This window comes from Columba livia, chromosome 22 (genome assembly GCF_036013475.1).
Source record: "Columba livia isolate bColLiv1 breed racing homer chromosome 22, bColLiv1.pat.W.v2, whole genome shotgun sequence".
NCBI classification, from domain to species: domain Eukaryota; kingdom Metazoa; phylum Chordata; class Aves; order Columbiformes; family Columbidae; genus Columba; species Columba livia.
Window position 1 is genome coordinate 6,765,265 of NC_088623.1, and position 16,914 is coordinate 6,782,178.

A 16,914-nucleotide genomic window follows, 5' to 3' on the forward strand; every position below is an offset into this window, starting at 1 on the left:
GGTGGTGATGGCTGCGGACAGCGAGAGCACCCGCCCCCCCAGCCCACCCCCCAAAGCTCCTTTGCTCCTCCCCACAGCCCCCTCTCCCATCTCCTCCCCATAGCCCCCCCCCAACCCCTCCCACCCACCTATCCCCTCTTCTCCCCATGTCCCCATTCCCAGCTCCTGCCACCAATGCGCAAGCCGTGGCTCCCCCAGCCCCAGCCCGGGGGCTCCGGGGGCTCCCGCTGTGCCCGGCCATGGAGAGACACACCAGCCTCCTCCAGACTCTCCATTTCTCCTTCATCAACACTGCCTGTATTTTTCTTGTTCATCAGACTGACAAATGGGCAGAAAACAGACTTCTGGCTATTTCCTGCGCGAGCTGCCCACTCCTCCTCTCCCCTTGGCAATGACTGAGAGCTGGAGAAGCAGGAATAGCATATAAATTTCCTCCCTCCTTTAATAAATACCTCTATTACCTAGCGCTCTCCCCGGCTGGCTGCTGCAGGCTCTTTCTCACTCCCTCGGATTGCTGCCCGCCAGGCAGAGGCGATAAACCACAATTCTCATTTCAGAGGGGATGAAGAGCAGGATGGAGCCAGGCAGGCTGCGGAGGCTGGGGCAGCGCAGGACGGGGAAAAGCCCCCTCTGGGGTCTGTCTGCAGCTTTGCACCGTCACTCGGGCAGCCACGTTACTCGGTTTATGAGGGAAGGTGGGCTCAGGGCTCTGCAGCTGTGCTCCCCCCTCGCACCACCGCGTCCCCTCTGCCGGGCACGGAGCGGATGGGAGAGACGCCATCGACTGACCTGCAACGCAATCAGCAGCGTTCAGGCAATGTAAAGCACAGAAAGCAGCTGTAAAAGCACAGAAGCTGCAGGAGGAAGCGAGCTGCAGCCCGCGGGGTGCGGGGCAATCTGTGGGAGGTTCAGAAAGATGGGAAGGTCCTTGCAGCGCAGCCCCCGGGTGTCACCTGGCATCGTCCGCATCCCGCAGCGCCACGAGCAGCTTGTGCACCGAGAGGCCCTGCCCGAGGCCACTCAAACACATTGCGCTCCATATGATGCTGCAAAGGGACGTCAGAGCGCCAGGATCTGTCCCCTGCCCCAAACCGCTTTTGCACGCATGCCTGAGCAGGGCTGCCGCTGCTGCACGTATCCAAAAACACCCTGTGCAAGGCAACGGGTAAAAACCCCCAGCCTTTCACATGCCCGGGACCCCCAAGAGCCCCTGGGGGGACCAGGCGCGTCCCCTGTGCTTCGTGCACATGCAGCTGCTGCGGTGTCCCCGTCCCCTCTGCCCCCGCAGCATCGCTGTCCCTGCCCACGGGGCCTCTCGCCCACAGCTGGATCAATGGCCGGGCTTTGCAAAACCTGGAAAACACCCCCCGTAACAAGGAGCACCGGGGTGGCAGCTGCCCAACTTCTCACGCAGCCGGCACCCGGTGCGTCTCATCCATTTCCCGGAGTCTACTTAACTTCTAAATTTAACAAGCTCCTAAACAAGTAATAGCGGCAAGTGGCAGCACCTGGCTCCCAACCTGCAAGCGGCATTTCAGGGGCCAGGCCACCATCAGCACGAGCAGCGGGAAATTTCTCAAACGTCTCTTTGATTTATGGCTCTAGTTAATTCTCCAGGAGGCCTGTGAGTTGTCCTGAGTGCATGAAACCTCAGAGGGATAAATAATTTAACAGGTGGTTAAATATTCTTTAAGGTCTGGAGAACATCAGCAGGAGCAGAGATTTCGGGGGATAACACAGAACTACAAATTGGGCACGGAAAGGGAGGACGGCCCGGGCTGCGCCGCTGTCGGATTGGTGCTGAGGAAGCGCTAAGATGCGGCAGCAGCGCCGGTGCCACAGGAGGGGCAGGACCGGGACATCCCGCTGCTGCCGCGTCTCCATCCAGCAGGGTGAGACACAGGATTAACCAGAGCTTCGGGGGAATATCCCACCCAGCTGTGCCCTGCCAGATGTGCAGCGTGTGCCAAAAGAATGGCTGAATGCGGAGCAGGGAGGGCAGCGGGAGCCACGGGCAGGGCAGCCGGCTCACCCGGCTCAGGAACAGCACCGGGACGAGAGCAGGAGCCACAGCACCGCCCACGAGACTCCCAGCCCCGTTCCGGTCTCAGATCGGGCTGGTTTGGGGCTCCCAGGAGCAGCGCCAGCCCCACGGGCAGCCCATGGAGCGTGGCAGAGGTAGATGGCAGCAAATCCCATTCCTTGTGGCAGCCGGGATGCGACAGCCCCGTCCCCGCTCAGGCACCATCCAGCCCTGCGGGATTTACAGCCCGTCCAGCCCCCGGCGTTACCTGCGGTCTGAGGTTCCCACCACAGCTCCTTTTCCCTGGGTTTCGCTCCTTAGGCACAATTCAGAGCTCAGAATGGATCTTCATTCCTCCCTGGCTAGAACACGTCAAGCCAATCAGCCGGGCAGGTGTCTGTAAACACCCCTGTGCCCGGTGCTGGGCTGCCTGCCCCCAGTCCCCGCAGTGTCCCCGCAGTGTCCCCACAGTGTCCCCACAGCGTCCCCGCCCCCCGGCCAAGCTGCCGCCCGGGTTCGAGTTTGTGGGGGGCCAGTGCGTGTCCTTTTGGGGAACACCCGGCTCCGCTGCAGACGGCCCATCCTGCTCTCCCCATGCAGGGAGGTGACCCCCCCACTCCCTCACTGTCTCCAATCCCCCTTCCCAGCCCCTTGCCGGATTTTTCAGGTGCCTGCTGCCTCTCAGCACACAACTGAGCAAACCCAGCAAAGCTTTAGGGAATGGATCCCCCAAATTGCCCCCCGGGAGGAGCCCAGGGGGTCCCACAGCCACGGGGAGATGAGCGGGTCCATCTCTGCCCCACGGCCGGGGAGGGGAGGCCCCACCCAGTCCCTGCCCCAGAGGGTTTATCACAGCTGCCCCTGATAAATGGATAATGAATAATTCACTGTTGGCTTTTGCTTTATGAAGTATTCATTGCATTCAAGCTTCCCAAGGTAATTAACTATCCTGTGAGCCCCGTGTAACACAACCCAGCCACAATCCATCTTCAACACTTCATTAGCAGGCCTCCACGGCACTTCGATGAATTAAAGGGGAACAAATGCACAAACACAACTTTCCCCTTTCTGGGACCCCAGGAGACGTGGCCATGGCACCCCCGGAGGGGGACACGTCCCTCATGGGGACACGCGGGCGGGTGGCAGGATGGCCCTGCGCAGGACGGGCACCGCAGCGCTGGGGACAAGCTGCATTTCCCCGAGACGAGGGATTTTCTGCGGCTGCCTGAAGACAAGGGTATTCCTTGAACCACCGGGCAGCCCCAGTGCTGACTCACTACGGCCTGAGCTCTCAGAGCACCCCCAAAACTCAAGCCATACCCAAGTTTCGTCCCACTTCGAGCAGCTCCAGCGCAGCACAAGTCACTCGTGCAGCTGCCACCGGCAGCGTCAGCGCAGACGTGAGCCCACCGCAAGGTGACACAGCCGGCGATAAACGCCGCCGGGAGCGGGACTCATCACTTTGATAGATGCATAAAAATCTCCCCCAGCCTCCATTGCTGAGTCAGCCTTTCCGACTTCAATAATTTACAGCCATAAACAGCGAGATAAGAGCAGGCGCACGTGGGCCGCAGCTAACCCGGGCAGATGAGCGATGGCTCTGCCGACAGCCCCGCTGGCAGGGACGGCACCGAGCGCGGCACCGAATTAAAGTGGCTGTGGGAGCCAAGCTCAGCTTGCACCAAACTGCTCAACTGCAGCGCTCACAGTGGGAAGCGCTCGGGCTCAGCAGAAGGGACAAGCGCCAAACCCATCGCTGGGGTCTCCTGTGCAGGCTCCACCGAAGCCCAGAGGAGCATCCCACCAGTCCCAAGCTCCCCGGGCAGCTTCAGCAGCTCCTCTCCCCGCAAATCCCCCCACGGCCTGTCCAGCCCTATCAAGGGCAGAGCCCCGGCTGCGGCTGCTCAGCCCCAGCCCGCGGGGCTCCCCCAGCTCCCCATGCTCTCCATGGGTCTCCAGGAGGCGCGTGGAGCTGCCAGGCTCGTCACCTCCTGAGCTGCTGCTGAGGACAGGTGTTCCGGGATCCCGTCCTTGCCCTTTCACGTCATTATTTTCCAGAAGTCTTGAGGGCTGTGGGGATAAATCAATACAAATAACATGTTCATAAACTCAGAATCGTGTTCCTAACGGCATTATGACTTCAATCGGAATCTCAGACTGAAGGAGCCTGGGCCAGGTGTTCCCCTCCCTTTTTCTCCCACTTATTCATCTTTGCTGTCTGTTCGTCCTCGTCCCCCAAATCCCACAAAGGAGGAAAAGAGAGAGAGAAGCTCAAAGCTGGGCTGGCTCCGCTCTTTTCAGCAGCTGAAGGGAGATGGGGACATGCCAGTGCCACCCCATTGGGGACACGCGTGGGACCGGGGCGGATCGGGGCCGCGACGCTCTTTTCCCCACCCGGAGCATCCTCCTCCTCCTCCGGCTGCGCTGGGCTCTCGCCTCCCCGCCCGCAGTGCAGATGGCCCAGCATATGGGCAGCCTCCCCTCCCACTTGCACCTTGTAAGCAGATTCTGTCAGGTTTAAAGAGGAAAAGCTTAATTAAGCAGTTGTCTGTTTACAATTATGTCCTTAATTATCTCCACGTTTCACTTCTTTGTTGTTTCATGCTTGCAAGAGGTTTGGTAACAATCAGAGGCGACTGCTCCTGAAGCAGGAGCGTTTCTTTCTTGCTTTGGCTCCCTCTCTGCCTCCTCCTCACTGCAGGGCTGTTGTTCTGGACTAAGCCGAGTCTTGGCTGGGCAAGACCCCGCGAGCCCCGAGCCCTCCGTGCTGGCATTCACTCCTCAGTCCCGCTCGGTACCCAAACCAGCACCGAGTTTCCAGATGTGCTGCATACGCAAAGTACAAATGTCATTATTCCACATTTGTGCTACAGCAACACAAATGCCAGCGCGGGGTTGGCCAGGAAGCCCCGTCCCACCCCAGCACCCGAGTGTAAACAGACCCTGCGGGAGCATCATGGGGGAGGAGGCTTAATTGCACCCACACTCAGGGACTTGCATCCAAGGGACAGCCCTGACTAATTAGTTCCTGCGATTACTCCGTTCCACTCCATTTCCCAGCTTGGGAGCCTCTCCATCCCGCGGGGAGCCGGGACTGTCCCCAGGGACCCCGCGCTGTCCCCTGCTGCCTGCTCGCCCCGGGCACGGCTCAGTCACCTGCAGAGACCGCGGACAAGAGGCAGCACAAGCAACTGCCTTAATTTGTGGCGGTGCTTTTATTTTGTGCAAGGAGCTCTAAACAGCCATAAACATCCAGAGGTAGATAGTGGAGCTGGGGGTATTTTTATTGTTTGTAAGTCCTCGAAATTTTGCCATCTTTATGAAGCTTTAATAAAAATAACCCAAACTCTCGCTTGTCTAACCAAGTGTATTTCAAAAAACACATGCCCGCTTTTAATATGCAGGTATATTTATATGACCATCAGTTAATTTTTATTTACCTCGTAGTGAAACTCATCTTCATCCTTAATTCCCAAGCCCATATTTGCTTTGAAATCAAAATTGGACCTAACAATCAGCCGTATATTTAATGTGCCATTAAATTCTCAGTTCTGCTTTCACAGCTTTCAACCCAGTCAGCCTACAATACAGCAGCGATCCCCCTTCTCCCGCAGCACCAGCAGCCCAGGCAGCACAACGAATCCTCAACAGGCTGAAAGGTGTCAAGTGCTGGGAAGGAGCCCAGAGAAAGCGGCAGCCAGGATGGGGCTGGGGGGCTAAGGGGACAGAGGGATGCACGGAGCTGCAGGACGCACGGAGCTGCAGGACGCACGGAGCTGCAGGATGCATGGAGCTGCAGGACGCACGGAGCTGCAGGATGCACGGTGCTGCAGGACGCGTGGAGCTGCAGGATCCACGGAGCTGCAGGACGCATGGAGCTGCGGGATGCACGGAGCTGCAGGAGAGGAGAGCTGCAACATGTGCCCAGATGCACAGAGAGGACTGGAGGTGTCAGGGGGAGAGGCTGGGGCTGCGCAGGGACAAGCTCTGCAGAGGGTTAAGCAGCGGAGAGGGGACAGATGGGGACATCGCGGTCTTTGGGAAGGGGCAGAACGAGCGAGCAGCGTGCTGAGCAAAGCTCGAGCTCAGCACATCCCTCCCTGTGTCCCTGTCCCCGTGTGGCAGCGGGAACCGCAGCGATGGAGCTGATGAGTGGGACGGGGGACCCGGCTGAGCGGCACCTTGATGTTGGCAAAGAGAAGCTGAGGAGACAAGTGGATCACAGCCGGTAATTAAACACCCCGGGAGGGGGCCTGTGATGCTGGAGGAGCCTTTCATCCCAGCAAAGCGCAGCTTCCCGGGGCGCGGGGAAAGCAGCAGCTGGAGCCTCTCACTGATGTCCCCCCCGGCTGCTGTTAAGGGGTACGGGGGGGCTCTGTGCAAGAGTCCAGAGCATCGACGTCAAGGTGGCCACAGCAAAGCGCCTGCCAAAGTGCCGCCACGCAGGGGCAGCTCGGGGTGCAGGGGACGCTCACGGCTGGAGCACAGGGTGGAGAAACGCAGCTGCACCCCAAACCCACGGCCCCGGGGGTGCCGAGGAGCCGAACTGGGGGAAGTGGGGCTGGCGTGCCCGGCCACCTCACCCGCCGCCCACCTGCCCGGGGTCACCGCGCTCCCCGGCCAGGCGCACACCAGGAGCTGAACCAGGCAGTGCTGACAGCAAAAGCAAACGCAATATTTTAAAGTCCTTCCCAGTGTAACAATCTTGGGTACTATTAATAACACTTGTGAGGAGTTGTTCTTGAACAGATATGATTTTTATCTTGACGGCATCTCTTCAAATCATTTTTATCCCCACAAAGTTTGCAAGCAGCGTATTTTCTGTGCACCATTTATCTTGCCAAATATCCACCATCCCTGTTTATTACTCACTCCCTCTTTAGCCGTTACCAATGGGACTGGTCCCCACCCTCCACTTCAGCACTGGTTCCCAGCTCATGATGCTTCTCTAGAAGTGAGCGAGGAAAGGGACCCATCACCCTGGGGACAGAGGGACCCGCCGCCCTGGGGACAGAGGGACCCACCGGCCCAGGGGACAGAGGGACCCGCCGCCCTGGGGACAGAGGGACCCGCCGCCCCGGAGCGCAGCAGGGCGAGCAGGGGCTGTGCCCAGCGCCCGGAGCAGCAGCAGCAGCCGCTCCTGCAGATGAACTGGGATGGGCTGCTCTGCAGGAAGCTTTTCCTTCCCGTGGTGCGGGCAGGAGCAGCCCCGGCTGTCAGCAGCGCTACGGGCCTGGCAGCGGGTAATTAAACCTTTTATTCGGTGCCTGGAGGCACGGAGGCATCAAGGGCTCTTATCAAAGCAGCAACCCAGCGGGCTGGCTTTGTGCGGAGGGGAGGGAAGAGATGCCAAGGCTGCTTGTGCGCTTTAAAGGAAGTTTTGGCTTCAGTTCTCCTAACTCTTTAAATCCACCTTGTGAACAACTAATCCACGTTTACACCTTGCTCCGCAGCGTTCAGCTGGGTAAAGGCCAACCCAGCTCCTGGACCCGGTCCTGACCTGCCTGGGCCGGGTTCAAAGGCCACATGGCTCTGGATGATAAAGGGAATTACTCCCACTCGCACCAAACATGCACCCTGCACGGGACGGGGGTGCGGGGGCTCCTCCGCTCAGCTCTGCTGTGGCACCTGGAGACACTGGGACACTATGCGCACCATGCAAAGGACACCAGCAGCCACCCAGGTGGGCAGGAGGATCTGCATCTGGGGATGGGGGGACAAACAGCCCCCCAGAAGTGGTGGCAGAAGTCCTGGCCACAGCCCTGTGACACACATGCACGGCCCCCCCATGCACTGTGCCCCACCGGGCACTGCACCCCCCACACTGCATCCCGGAGCCGCGTCCCCAGGCAGGTCTGGGGGACCCTCCCCACGGGGGGACAGTGGCGGGTCTGGCTCGGCAGCTCTTGGCTTTGGGGGGCAGGACAGGCACAGAGGGGACACGGACAGAGCTCCAAGGTGGAGTGAATTTTCCAGCTCTCGGATACACGGAAGAATCACAATGTCATTTATCATCTTTAAGGATACGCAGAGTTGGCGAGAGAATGAATTCTTCTTCATAACCCAGTTCCCAGGATATTTTTACTGTGCATCATAAATTATAATACCTTTTTATTTTTGCTTTATGGCCTGTCCCTCGCCAATTCTGGTGATCTACATTCTCATCTCCCCCCCCTCAGTGCTTTAGGAATAATCCCTGCCTGTCCCTCCTCCCCCCACCAGCTCCCCCATCTCTCCCCTTCCACGGTCTCTTTTCCCTCCTCCACCCACGCTCTGCGCCCAGACGGGGCTGCGAGCTGTGAGCACGCCCTGCCCAGCACCTCCTCTCACGGCACGGCTCGTGTTTGAGGGCGGGTGGCTCTGAGCTCGCTGACCTGGGTCCTGTTTCGACGCAGCCTCTCTCTGCCACGCGTGGCTTTCGAGCCCTGGTTGTTCTTCAGCAGCAGCAGCAGCTCAGGGCAGCGCAGCGGTGTGGGCAGGGCGGGATTCCGCTCCCTTTGCCCCCGAAATTCAAAAGGCAGCACCGGGAACGCATGTGAATCAGTGTCAAACCGAGCAGCCCCTGCCTGAGCTGGCACAAGCGACCCCAGACCCTGGGAGCGACCCGCAGAGGAGCTGCAGCGCCCAGAACGGCCCGCGGTGCCACCGGTCGCTGCTCCGCCACGGTGACACTGGAACCCCCTCCCGGCAGCGCTGTGCCCGCGGTGCAGCCAGCACTCACCGCCAGCCTGGCCAGCAGCTCCTGTCCCACCGCCGGGACCGGCCCAGCCGAAAGGTGCTCAGGGGCTTCCCAGCTTCTGGCTTTGCAAAAGCATCTCCCACCAAAGACAGGGCTGTCTGCAGACCACGCAGGGTGCGCAACAGAGGGTACGGCGAAACAAAGACTCTTCCAGCGGCCTCAGCATCCCACCAGCAATTACAGCCGCACAACACACCCATGGTGGAAAATCAGCCAGAAAGTAGAAGGCAGAGGGAGGAGAGGTGAGCGTTTATCCCTGAGAAATATGGAGATTTGCTGCGATGAGGCTGGCTAAGAACATTACGCTCAGCATGCTAAGCCGGGGCGTTTCAGCAGGTTTATTTGGGGCTCCGGCGTTAGCTCCTGATCAGGAGACAGGCATTAAGTGTGCCGGGGATTTACAGGCAACAAGAGAAGAAAACAGCGGCTCCTTGGGAATATCCTGCAAGGCTGACAGCTCAGACAGGGCTGAAGGATGTTCTCCTTGCATTACAAGATGTTTAGGGGCAGCGAGTGCCTTTCTGAGGCCAATACGCGATTTCTAGGACTAACACAAAAACCCCAGTCACAGTCATTCATGTTTTCCGTCCTTTTCCATTGGAATTTGTAGCCTGACATAAGTGAGAAGTCTCCCTTGCGCAGACCCACGTGGCCGCACGCTCCATGCCCTTAAAACCAGCACATGGAATGGGCTGGGAAGAATGGGACCTGCGGAACGTGCTGGCAGCGAGTCAGCAGCGGGATCGGAGCCACACTTGGCTCCCGTCCTTCCCCATCGCATCCGGGGCTTCGTGGAGAAAAATTAAGAGCATGGGAGCAGGTTAACAGCCAGGAAAATTATTGCAAACAATGCGACCAGGGGCTTGTTCCTTCCCTTGTCACTGGAGCCTGAGCGATTACTTGTAGGTAGTTAAAAGGCAGGAGCTGTGTGTTATTGCAGGGGATGCTCGGGAGTAACGGAGGCTAATTAACGAGCAGCTCTCGCTGGCTGCCAGGGACTGTTCCCAGGGGCTGGGCTGCAAGTGGCGCCTGAGCCAGCGTGGCGAGGCGGCAGAGCACGGGGATGCAGGACGAAGGGACCTGGTGCTTGCCAGCGATGCTCCTGGCTTGGGGGGCTCAGGGTCGGCTGCAGAACGACTCAGGGGACTTGTCACTTCAGCACTGGGAAAGGGAGGATGTAAGAGGCTCGTTGGCATCTGCCGGTGGGTTCTGGGAGAGCAGAGGGGTGGTCTCAGCCTGGCCCAGCCCTGCAGCAGCAGCGAGTGCCGGGCTCAGGGGCTGCCTGACCACGGCCGGTGCAGGGGTTCCCAGCCTGGGATGGGGCTGTGGAGGTGGAGACCAGGAGGAATCGCTCTGTGCGTGCCCTGGGACGTTTCTAAGCAGCCAGAGACAGGATAAGGCGTGTGGTGCTGAGGACGTGGGGGCAGACAGGCCGTGGGGCCGCCGCGAGCAGCCGCCCCGCAAGACGAGCACAGGGGAGTGGGGCGGCTGGGAACGGGCAGCAGTGACAAATGGGTTTAATTCCTGGGCAGACACCGACAGGAGAGGGTGATTAATAGGAGAAGCACTTCGTTGTGGCCTCAGGAGCTCTGGGAGCTGTTTTGGCAGAGGATGGAGCAGCAGGGACTGGAGAATGGAGCAGCAGGGACTGGAGCGTTGGGTCCCAGTGGGTCTGTCCCTCATCCCTGTCCCCCCACCCAGAGCTGCCGGTGCTCTCCAGTCTCCCCAGTGCATTACTCACTCCAGCCTTGGTCCGACTCCAGCTGGCTGCTCCGGCTGCGCGGGGACACGGCGCCGGGCTCGGGACGGGCGCCAGGAGCAGCCCCTCGCGCGTCAGGCACAGCAGCTGCGAGCGCTGATTAAAAAGGAGAAACCCAACAATTAGCAGGTTGTGCCAGGCGGTTCTGCTGCCGCAGCCAGGCAGGGGGACTGCATCCCCTGCTCCCCGGGATCCCACAGCGGGACAGGGATGTGCCAGAAAACACGTGTGCGACCGCCACCGGGCTGTGCCCACTGCGTGCAGGCGCCCCGTGTCCCCGCGGAGCCCCCGCACTGCCCCCCCGCCGTGCCCGGCCTCCTCGTTAATATCTACCCGCTGAATTATTTATTGCAAACAGATGTTAGAGTTTAAAGAGTGTTAAGAGGATATCCTTGGCTAATCAATTTATTTTTAACTGGTTTATGTATTTATTACAAACAGAATTTGGACTTCAGCTGCCATTTTAAATTATCCCTTATTCATCGCGGTGCTGCTGGGACGCTCGTGCTGGGTACTCGGGGACCACGAGCGAGCCACAAATCTGCTGCTTGCTGGCCAGGGAGCAGACTTGATTATCCGTTCTCGCTTCCAAACACCACATAACATTCAGACACGGATCTGACCCACACTACACACCGCCCCACAACCAGCTCTGCCGCAGCCTCAGCCCACGCTGGGACAGAGCTGGGGACACCAGCCGCACGGCGGCTCAGCTGCAAACACGGTCCCCATCCCGCCGCACGTCACCACCGTCACCAAACAGCTCAGAACAGCAGCAGCCGCTCCACCGCGCGCCCCACGGGCAGACCCACGGTGTCCCCACGCAGCTCATCACCCCCCGGGATGCATCGGAGCCTTAAAGAACGTGTCAGCTCTGAGGACTCAAACAGCTTTCAGCCTGTCACCACTTCCAAGAGACACTGGGGAAAAAACAAGGGGAGATGCTGTAGGAGAGGAAGATAAATGGTGCCGGGAAGGAGGAGGGGGAAGGAGAGGGATTGGAGACAAAAAAGAGAGGGTGAAGCTGCGTGTTGAGCAGAGCAATTAAAGCCACCCTGAGCTCACCCAATTAAACCGACCGGAGAGGAGGAATCTCAAAGGGTAATTTCCTGGCAAATGGCTCGTTGGTGTCTCAGTCTCCAGCGCTGGAACCGCTTCTGTGTCAGTCACCTCACGGAGCCGAGCCCTGGGGAGAGGAGAGACATGTTGGTAATCTAGCGGGCAAAAGGCATCTCTTCCCAGAGACTTCTTCGAAAGAGCCATAAATTGGAGTAAACCTGACCCACGGCTGCTGCAGCAGCCCCGTCCCGCAGTGCCGGCCCTGCAGACACCCCCGCGTTCCCCTTCCACAAGGATCTAAACAGCTAAGAAACCCAGCCGGCGTTTGTCACCCCGGGCAGGAGCCAGAAAGGTGCCCGAGGCCCAAACCCCACGGAGCCCTCAGACACCTTCATTCCCCGCACGCGCCCCCGCTGCTCTTTGTGCTGCTGGTAAAGCTGGAGGCAAACAAGGGCCCGCAGATTTACCGCTGTGCTGTGCTGGGGCCGTGCCAGGCGCTTACAGCCCAGAGTTACGGGAATCAGCTGTAATCCCAGACTAGACACAGCTGAGCAGCTGCCGTGGCACATAGTCCTGGCTCAGAAAGCGCCCAGGGAGCCAGAGCAGACGCGGAACCCCAGAGCGGCCAGAGACGAAACCACGGACCGAGGCAGGAGAGCAGGCTCAGAGAAGCAGCTTCAGCTCCACCAAAACCAAACCCCCGTAAAGCACGGCTCCCGGCCACCCCGGGGCTGGGGCAGCGGGGTCGGCCCCGCCGCGCACACCGGCCACCAGCCCCGGCTCCGGGCTCCCAGTCAGAGCATTGGCTCCGAGGTGTGAACCCTGTGTCGGTCCTCATTATAACCGCAGCACTACACCTTGTCACCGCGTGTGCACGAACGCCGTGATGTTTGCGCATGACTGCGCCAGTCGCTGCTGGCGGCATCCAGGAGCCGATGGTCCTTTGCTGCTCTGCCTGTTTGCTGGTTTGTTTGCAGTTAAGCCTGGCTTTTCTTCATTTATTCTCCTTTTGCTCGGGTTGCCTCCTCCATGGCTGGTAGCGCCTTTACCGACACCCGGCCAAAATTGCACAACGCACCAAAAGCGCCGCTGCTGCTGGGGCTGAGCTCCCGCACGGAGGGGACACACGGGACAGGCTGCGGCACCCGCTGCCACAGACACCACGGTCCCCGGGGCCACCCGAGGACGTGCACCCGCAACCTGGGGCACAACGAGAGAAAAAGAGTATCTCCCCTTCTCTTACGTTCCCTAAATGCCACCACCGTCCCCCCACGGGCTGTCCCTCCAAACTGCCCCCACTCCGGCCATCGGGTGCAAAACTGAATCTTGCAGGAGATTAATGACCTTAGAAAAATGTAATTACACAACAGGGCTCTGCTCTTAATAACTGCGTATTTTACTTGTCAATGTGCCTTAATTGAAAATGAGTAGGCGATACAAGTTGCAGTGGAGTTGGCTGGCAAGCCTTTAACGCTATATTAATTGTAGTAATTAGCAGTCACTTTATGTTGGAGTCATCTATAAATAGGGGGTCCATTAGTTTAGCAGAGAGTGTGATTTAAAATGCAAATAAAATCCCAACTATATCTATAAATCACTTCTTTCCCCCTGCCCCCCAAATTTACCGGCAGGAAGGGGCTGTGCTGCTGTTCCGAGGGGTTGGGGGGTTTGTCCTGGGGAAGGGAAGCGCTTGGGCTGCTCCCAGGGCAGGAGCGGCCCCAGGACACCCGGCACAGGGTCTGTCCCAGCACTGACTCTGGGGTGCAGATCAGCCCCAGGACACCCGGCACAGGGTCTGTCCCAGCAGTGACTCTGGGGTGCAGATCAGCCCCAGGACACCCGGCACAGGGTCTGTCCCAGCAGTGACTCTGGGGTGCAGATCAGCCCCAGGACACCCGGCACAGGGTCTGTCCCAGCAGTGACTCTGGGGTGCAGATCAGCCCCAGCAGTGACTCTGGGGGTGCCGATCACTGCTGCGGGAGCAGCGGGCTCTGCCTCTCATCGATGTGCTTATCCTAAGAGGGACAGGAGGAAAAAAAGATGAAATAACATAAAAATAAATACAGAAGCAACTTTGGCACGGAAGGCAAAACAGGATTGATCTTTTGCTTGACTTACTCCGAAAATTGCTTCTCCACTGCCCGTTTATGCACATTAATTGAACGTCTGGCCCGGCTGCGCGTCTGTTTAAGTCCTCAATCAATCCCCTTTCGGATGACTGCTAGATCAATAGGGTGGTAATTTAATAAAGGACATTTTCAGTTGGCTTTTAAAAGCCATTGATGGGATTTAATTCTTCCCTATTTTTTAAGAAGAAAAGGGGCAGTGGGGGAGGAGAACCGGGGTCAGGCCCCGCGTGCTGCCCGCCCAGCAGCATCCTCAGCACGCGAGGCTGGCGGGGAATCCCGGCCCATCTCCCACAGCACCTCCCTGCTGAAGCAGCTGCCAAGTTCAAGGCAACTGATGACGCCTCAGGTTGTCGTTTGTCCGAGGGAGGAGGCACGTCCAGACTGCACATTCCATCACCAGGCTGAAAAATCAGAGGCAGAAGAGCTCTACCGAAAGCTCTTTCGTGTCCATCAAGTGTGTACACCAAGGCTCCACTGGGCAGCAACCAACGTCTTCCTGCCTGCTCCAGCCCCTGCTGCTGCGCTGCTGCTTTCAGCCCAGGCTGGTCCCAGTGCCAGAGTTTCTGGCTGGGCTGTGAGGCGTGTGAGCCTCCTGCTCCATGTGCTGCCGTCCTGCTCCATATGACACTGTCCTGCCGTCCTGCTCCATGTGCTGCTGTCCTGCTCCATATGACACTGTCCTGCTCTGTGTGCTGCCGTCCTGCTTCATATGATGCCGTCCTGCGGTCCCCACGCTGCACAGTCCAGCGATGAGAGCAATTCCCCCTCTACAATGTCCCCTCGCACCAGCATGGCCAGATTTCTTCCCCAGCCTCCATCTCCAGCCTATGTTTAATTTCCTCTAATGACTTTCTTCACAGCCATCCTCTCTAAACCCTTAATCTTCCTCCAGGCTGCCGTTCCCTCCCTTTGCTGCTTCTCCATTTCCTTGCTGTGATGCTTTGCCCACAGCAATCTGCGTTCCAGTGCTTTAACCAGAGCTGTGCTGGGAGAAAGGACAACGTCCCCCGTTCTGCTCGGGTCACACGTCCCAGGAAAACTTGCCGTATTTACCGTCTCGCAAGCCCTCGCGGGCGCACATGGAGCCGGTGCCGCGGCCCCGAGGCCGCTCTGGCCAAACGCCCCCCTGCTCCACAGCCGCCCAGCGGGACGGGAACCGGAGGAGCCCAAACCTATGAATAAAAGGCATGAATTAAACATGACTCTTGCATTTTCAAGGGTCAAAGGAGTATTCGGTCACTTAGCAATACCATCTACTCCCACAGAGGAAGAAAAGGGAGAATAACAATAAGTGTTTGTCATTACTTGCTGTTACCAAGTGACATTTTGGAGGACAAAATCTCACCCTGGCTGCGGGTATGGGAGCGAAACTCAGTGCCATGCACAGCTCCTCTCGAACGCACAAACCTCCTCTGAAAAGGCACGTGGCGACTGTCTGTCCAGCTGAACCGTCTTTATCTCAAACCAGGAATTCCACTTTTTTCCCCAGTTCTCTCCCCCCGTGGGTGAGCGAAGGGCTGCGTGGTGCTCAGCCGCCCGGGTTAAACACCCACACAGCCCACCAGGGAGCACAGCACAAATCCAGCGGCGATGGATCGGAGGTGTCAACAGCTTTTCTGCTCCACTGCAGCTGCTACAAATCACCGCCGGATTTTTCATTTCCAGGCTGGTAACAGATGAGAAGGGGCCCAACCAAGCTCCCGCCGCCCCAGACGCTCCCTGTCTTGCTGGAACAAAATCGCTTCCCGCTGCCCGTCCGGCCCGTCAGTGCAGAATGAAGCTGTAACAGCCGGATGCACACCCGGCCGCACGTTTGTGTTCCAGGTCTCTCGAGCACGAGAAACCCCGCTCGTGATGCTGAGACTTCGCACGGTGAAACTCGCCGCTCCCCTGTAGCAGGAATTTCATGTAACATCATATTTCCTTTGGGTTAATTTACTTACAGGTGTTAGACTGACTTCCTGGTCTCCATAACTGGCCCCGCCGTTCATAGCGGCTCACACGCCTCCGCTCCTCCCAGGCCTTCGCAGCTCCCACCGCGGAGCCGCTGTCTCCATCCCCTTCTGCCAAAAGCACCCCAGCCCCCAGCTCCGGGGCCGGTGAGACCCCAGGGTTCGCGGTCCCGGAGCCTGAGCCTGGAGCTGCCCTTCAGAACAGGAGACCCCACGAGGGGCTCACCCAAAACCTGGTGCCTCCAGCCTGGCGCTCGGGGGCTGCTCCGGGAACTGGGATCTCATCTGCCTTTGGGAAAGAATGAACACGCTGTATTTAAATTAAATAAACCAAAACAAAACAAAACAAACCCAACCAAACAAAAAACCTGATGTGCTTTTAAATGGGAAAATAAATGAATTGCACAGAAGACAGAACAAAAAATTATTAAAATCTATGTAGTCTTCCATATTTTCCACCCAAAATGAGAAGACTCAGCTGGTGTAAATCTCCTTTAAATGCCGTTCATGTTAACGATCCTACGCTGATTTACACCACTGGAGAATCGGCTTCCTCTGTGCACATCTGTCCTCTGAGAATCAATAAACAAAACTTGAAAATAATATTCATCCACCATTTAGTCTGCTTAATTATTTAAACTTCAGATTCTGGAAATAATAAAGGAGTAATAAAGAGGAGATTTACCATCCGCCACAATTGCTGGCAGCATCCCATGTTATTTCCTCCTTTAACTTTTTAATCTCTCTCTCTTTTTTTGGCTCACCAAATTGAATCAATTTATTAAGTGTTGCCAGCCTGCTTTGCCGTGATCTCTGGTGGTGATGAAGGGACAAGTGCCGCCGTGTCCCCGCGTCCCGCGCATTAAAACATTTCGCTGTCCAGGGAGCGGTTTGCAGCGAATGGGAAAGGCTGACGAGGAGCCAGACGTGACTTCGGAGGGTAAAGGACACTTGCGATGAGCCCTCCCGGTGACACAGCTCCAGAGCCACAGGGCATTCCCGGCTCGCGGGTACGAGCCCTAATTCCCAGGGGTCCAGGGAGCGAGGTGGACCCAGGCCCAGCCCGGGGGCGCCCAGCACCTCCCATACGGGGTCACCGCGAGTCTCCAGAGCCACGGAAATCAACTGAAAACTGAAAAGATGTGGAGTTGTTCACCACGGAGATTGAGAGAGCCAGCAATTAATAAATAAAAATAAGTATTGCTAATACCAGGCTTTTACACAGCACTTTAAATTGCAAATTACTCTCGAAG

The 16,914-nt window shown here is 58.0% G+C and overlaps 1 protein-coding gene across 20 annotated transcripts in view; it reads right to left on the reverse strand.

Annotated features, from left to right (window-relative positions):
• Positions 1 to 5,288: 5,288 nt before the first annotated feature.
• Positions 5,289 to 16,914, reverse strand: part of LOC110355490 (uncharacterized) — a 53,360-nt gene continuing 41,734 nt past the window's right edge. For 7 of the 20 annotated variants that reach the window (XM_065039119.1, XM_065039120.1, XM_065039123.1 and 4 more), the window contains 6 exons: positions 16,347 to 16,793; positions 15,888 to 15,950; positions 13,699 to 15,599; positions 12,438 to 13,595; positions 11,587 to 11,707; positions 10,911 to 11,441 (listed from right to left, as the gene is read on the reverse strand). In XM_065039119.1, the coding sequence (XP_064895191.1) occupies positions 15,365 to 15,599; positions 15,888 to 15,950; positions 16,347 to 16,793 (745 nt within the window). In that variant the 3' untranslated portion in view covers positions 10,911 to 11,441; positions 11,587 to 11,707; positions 12,438 to 13,595; positions 13,699 to 15,364. Of the gene's footprint in view, positions 9,924 to 10,503; positions 10,618 to 10,910; positions 11,466 to 11,586; positions 11,708 to 12,437; positions 13,596 to 13,698; positions 16,794 to 16,914 lie in introns of those variants that run through there. The other 13 variants (XM_065039130.1, XM_065039128.1, XM_065039125.1 and 10 more) reach the window with 13 other exon arrangements.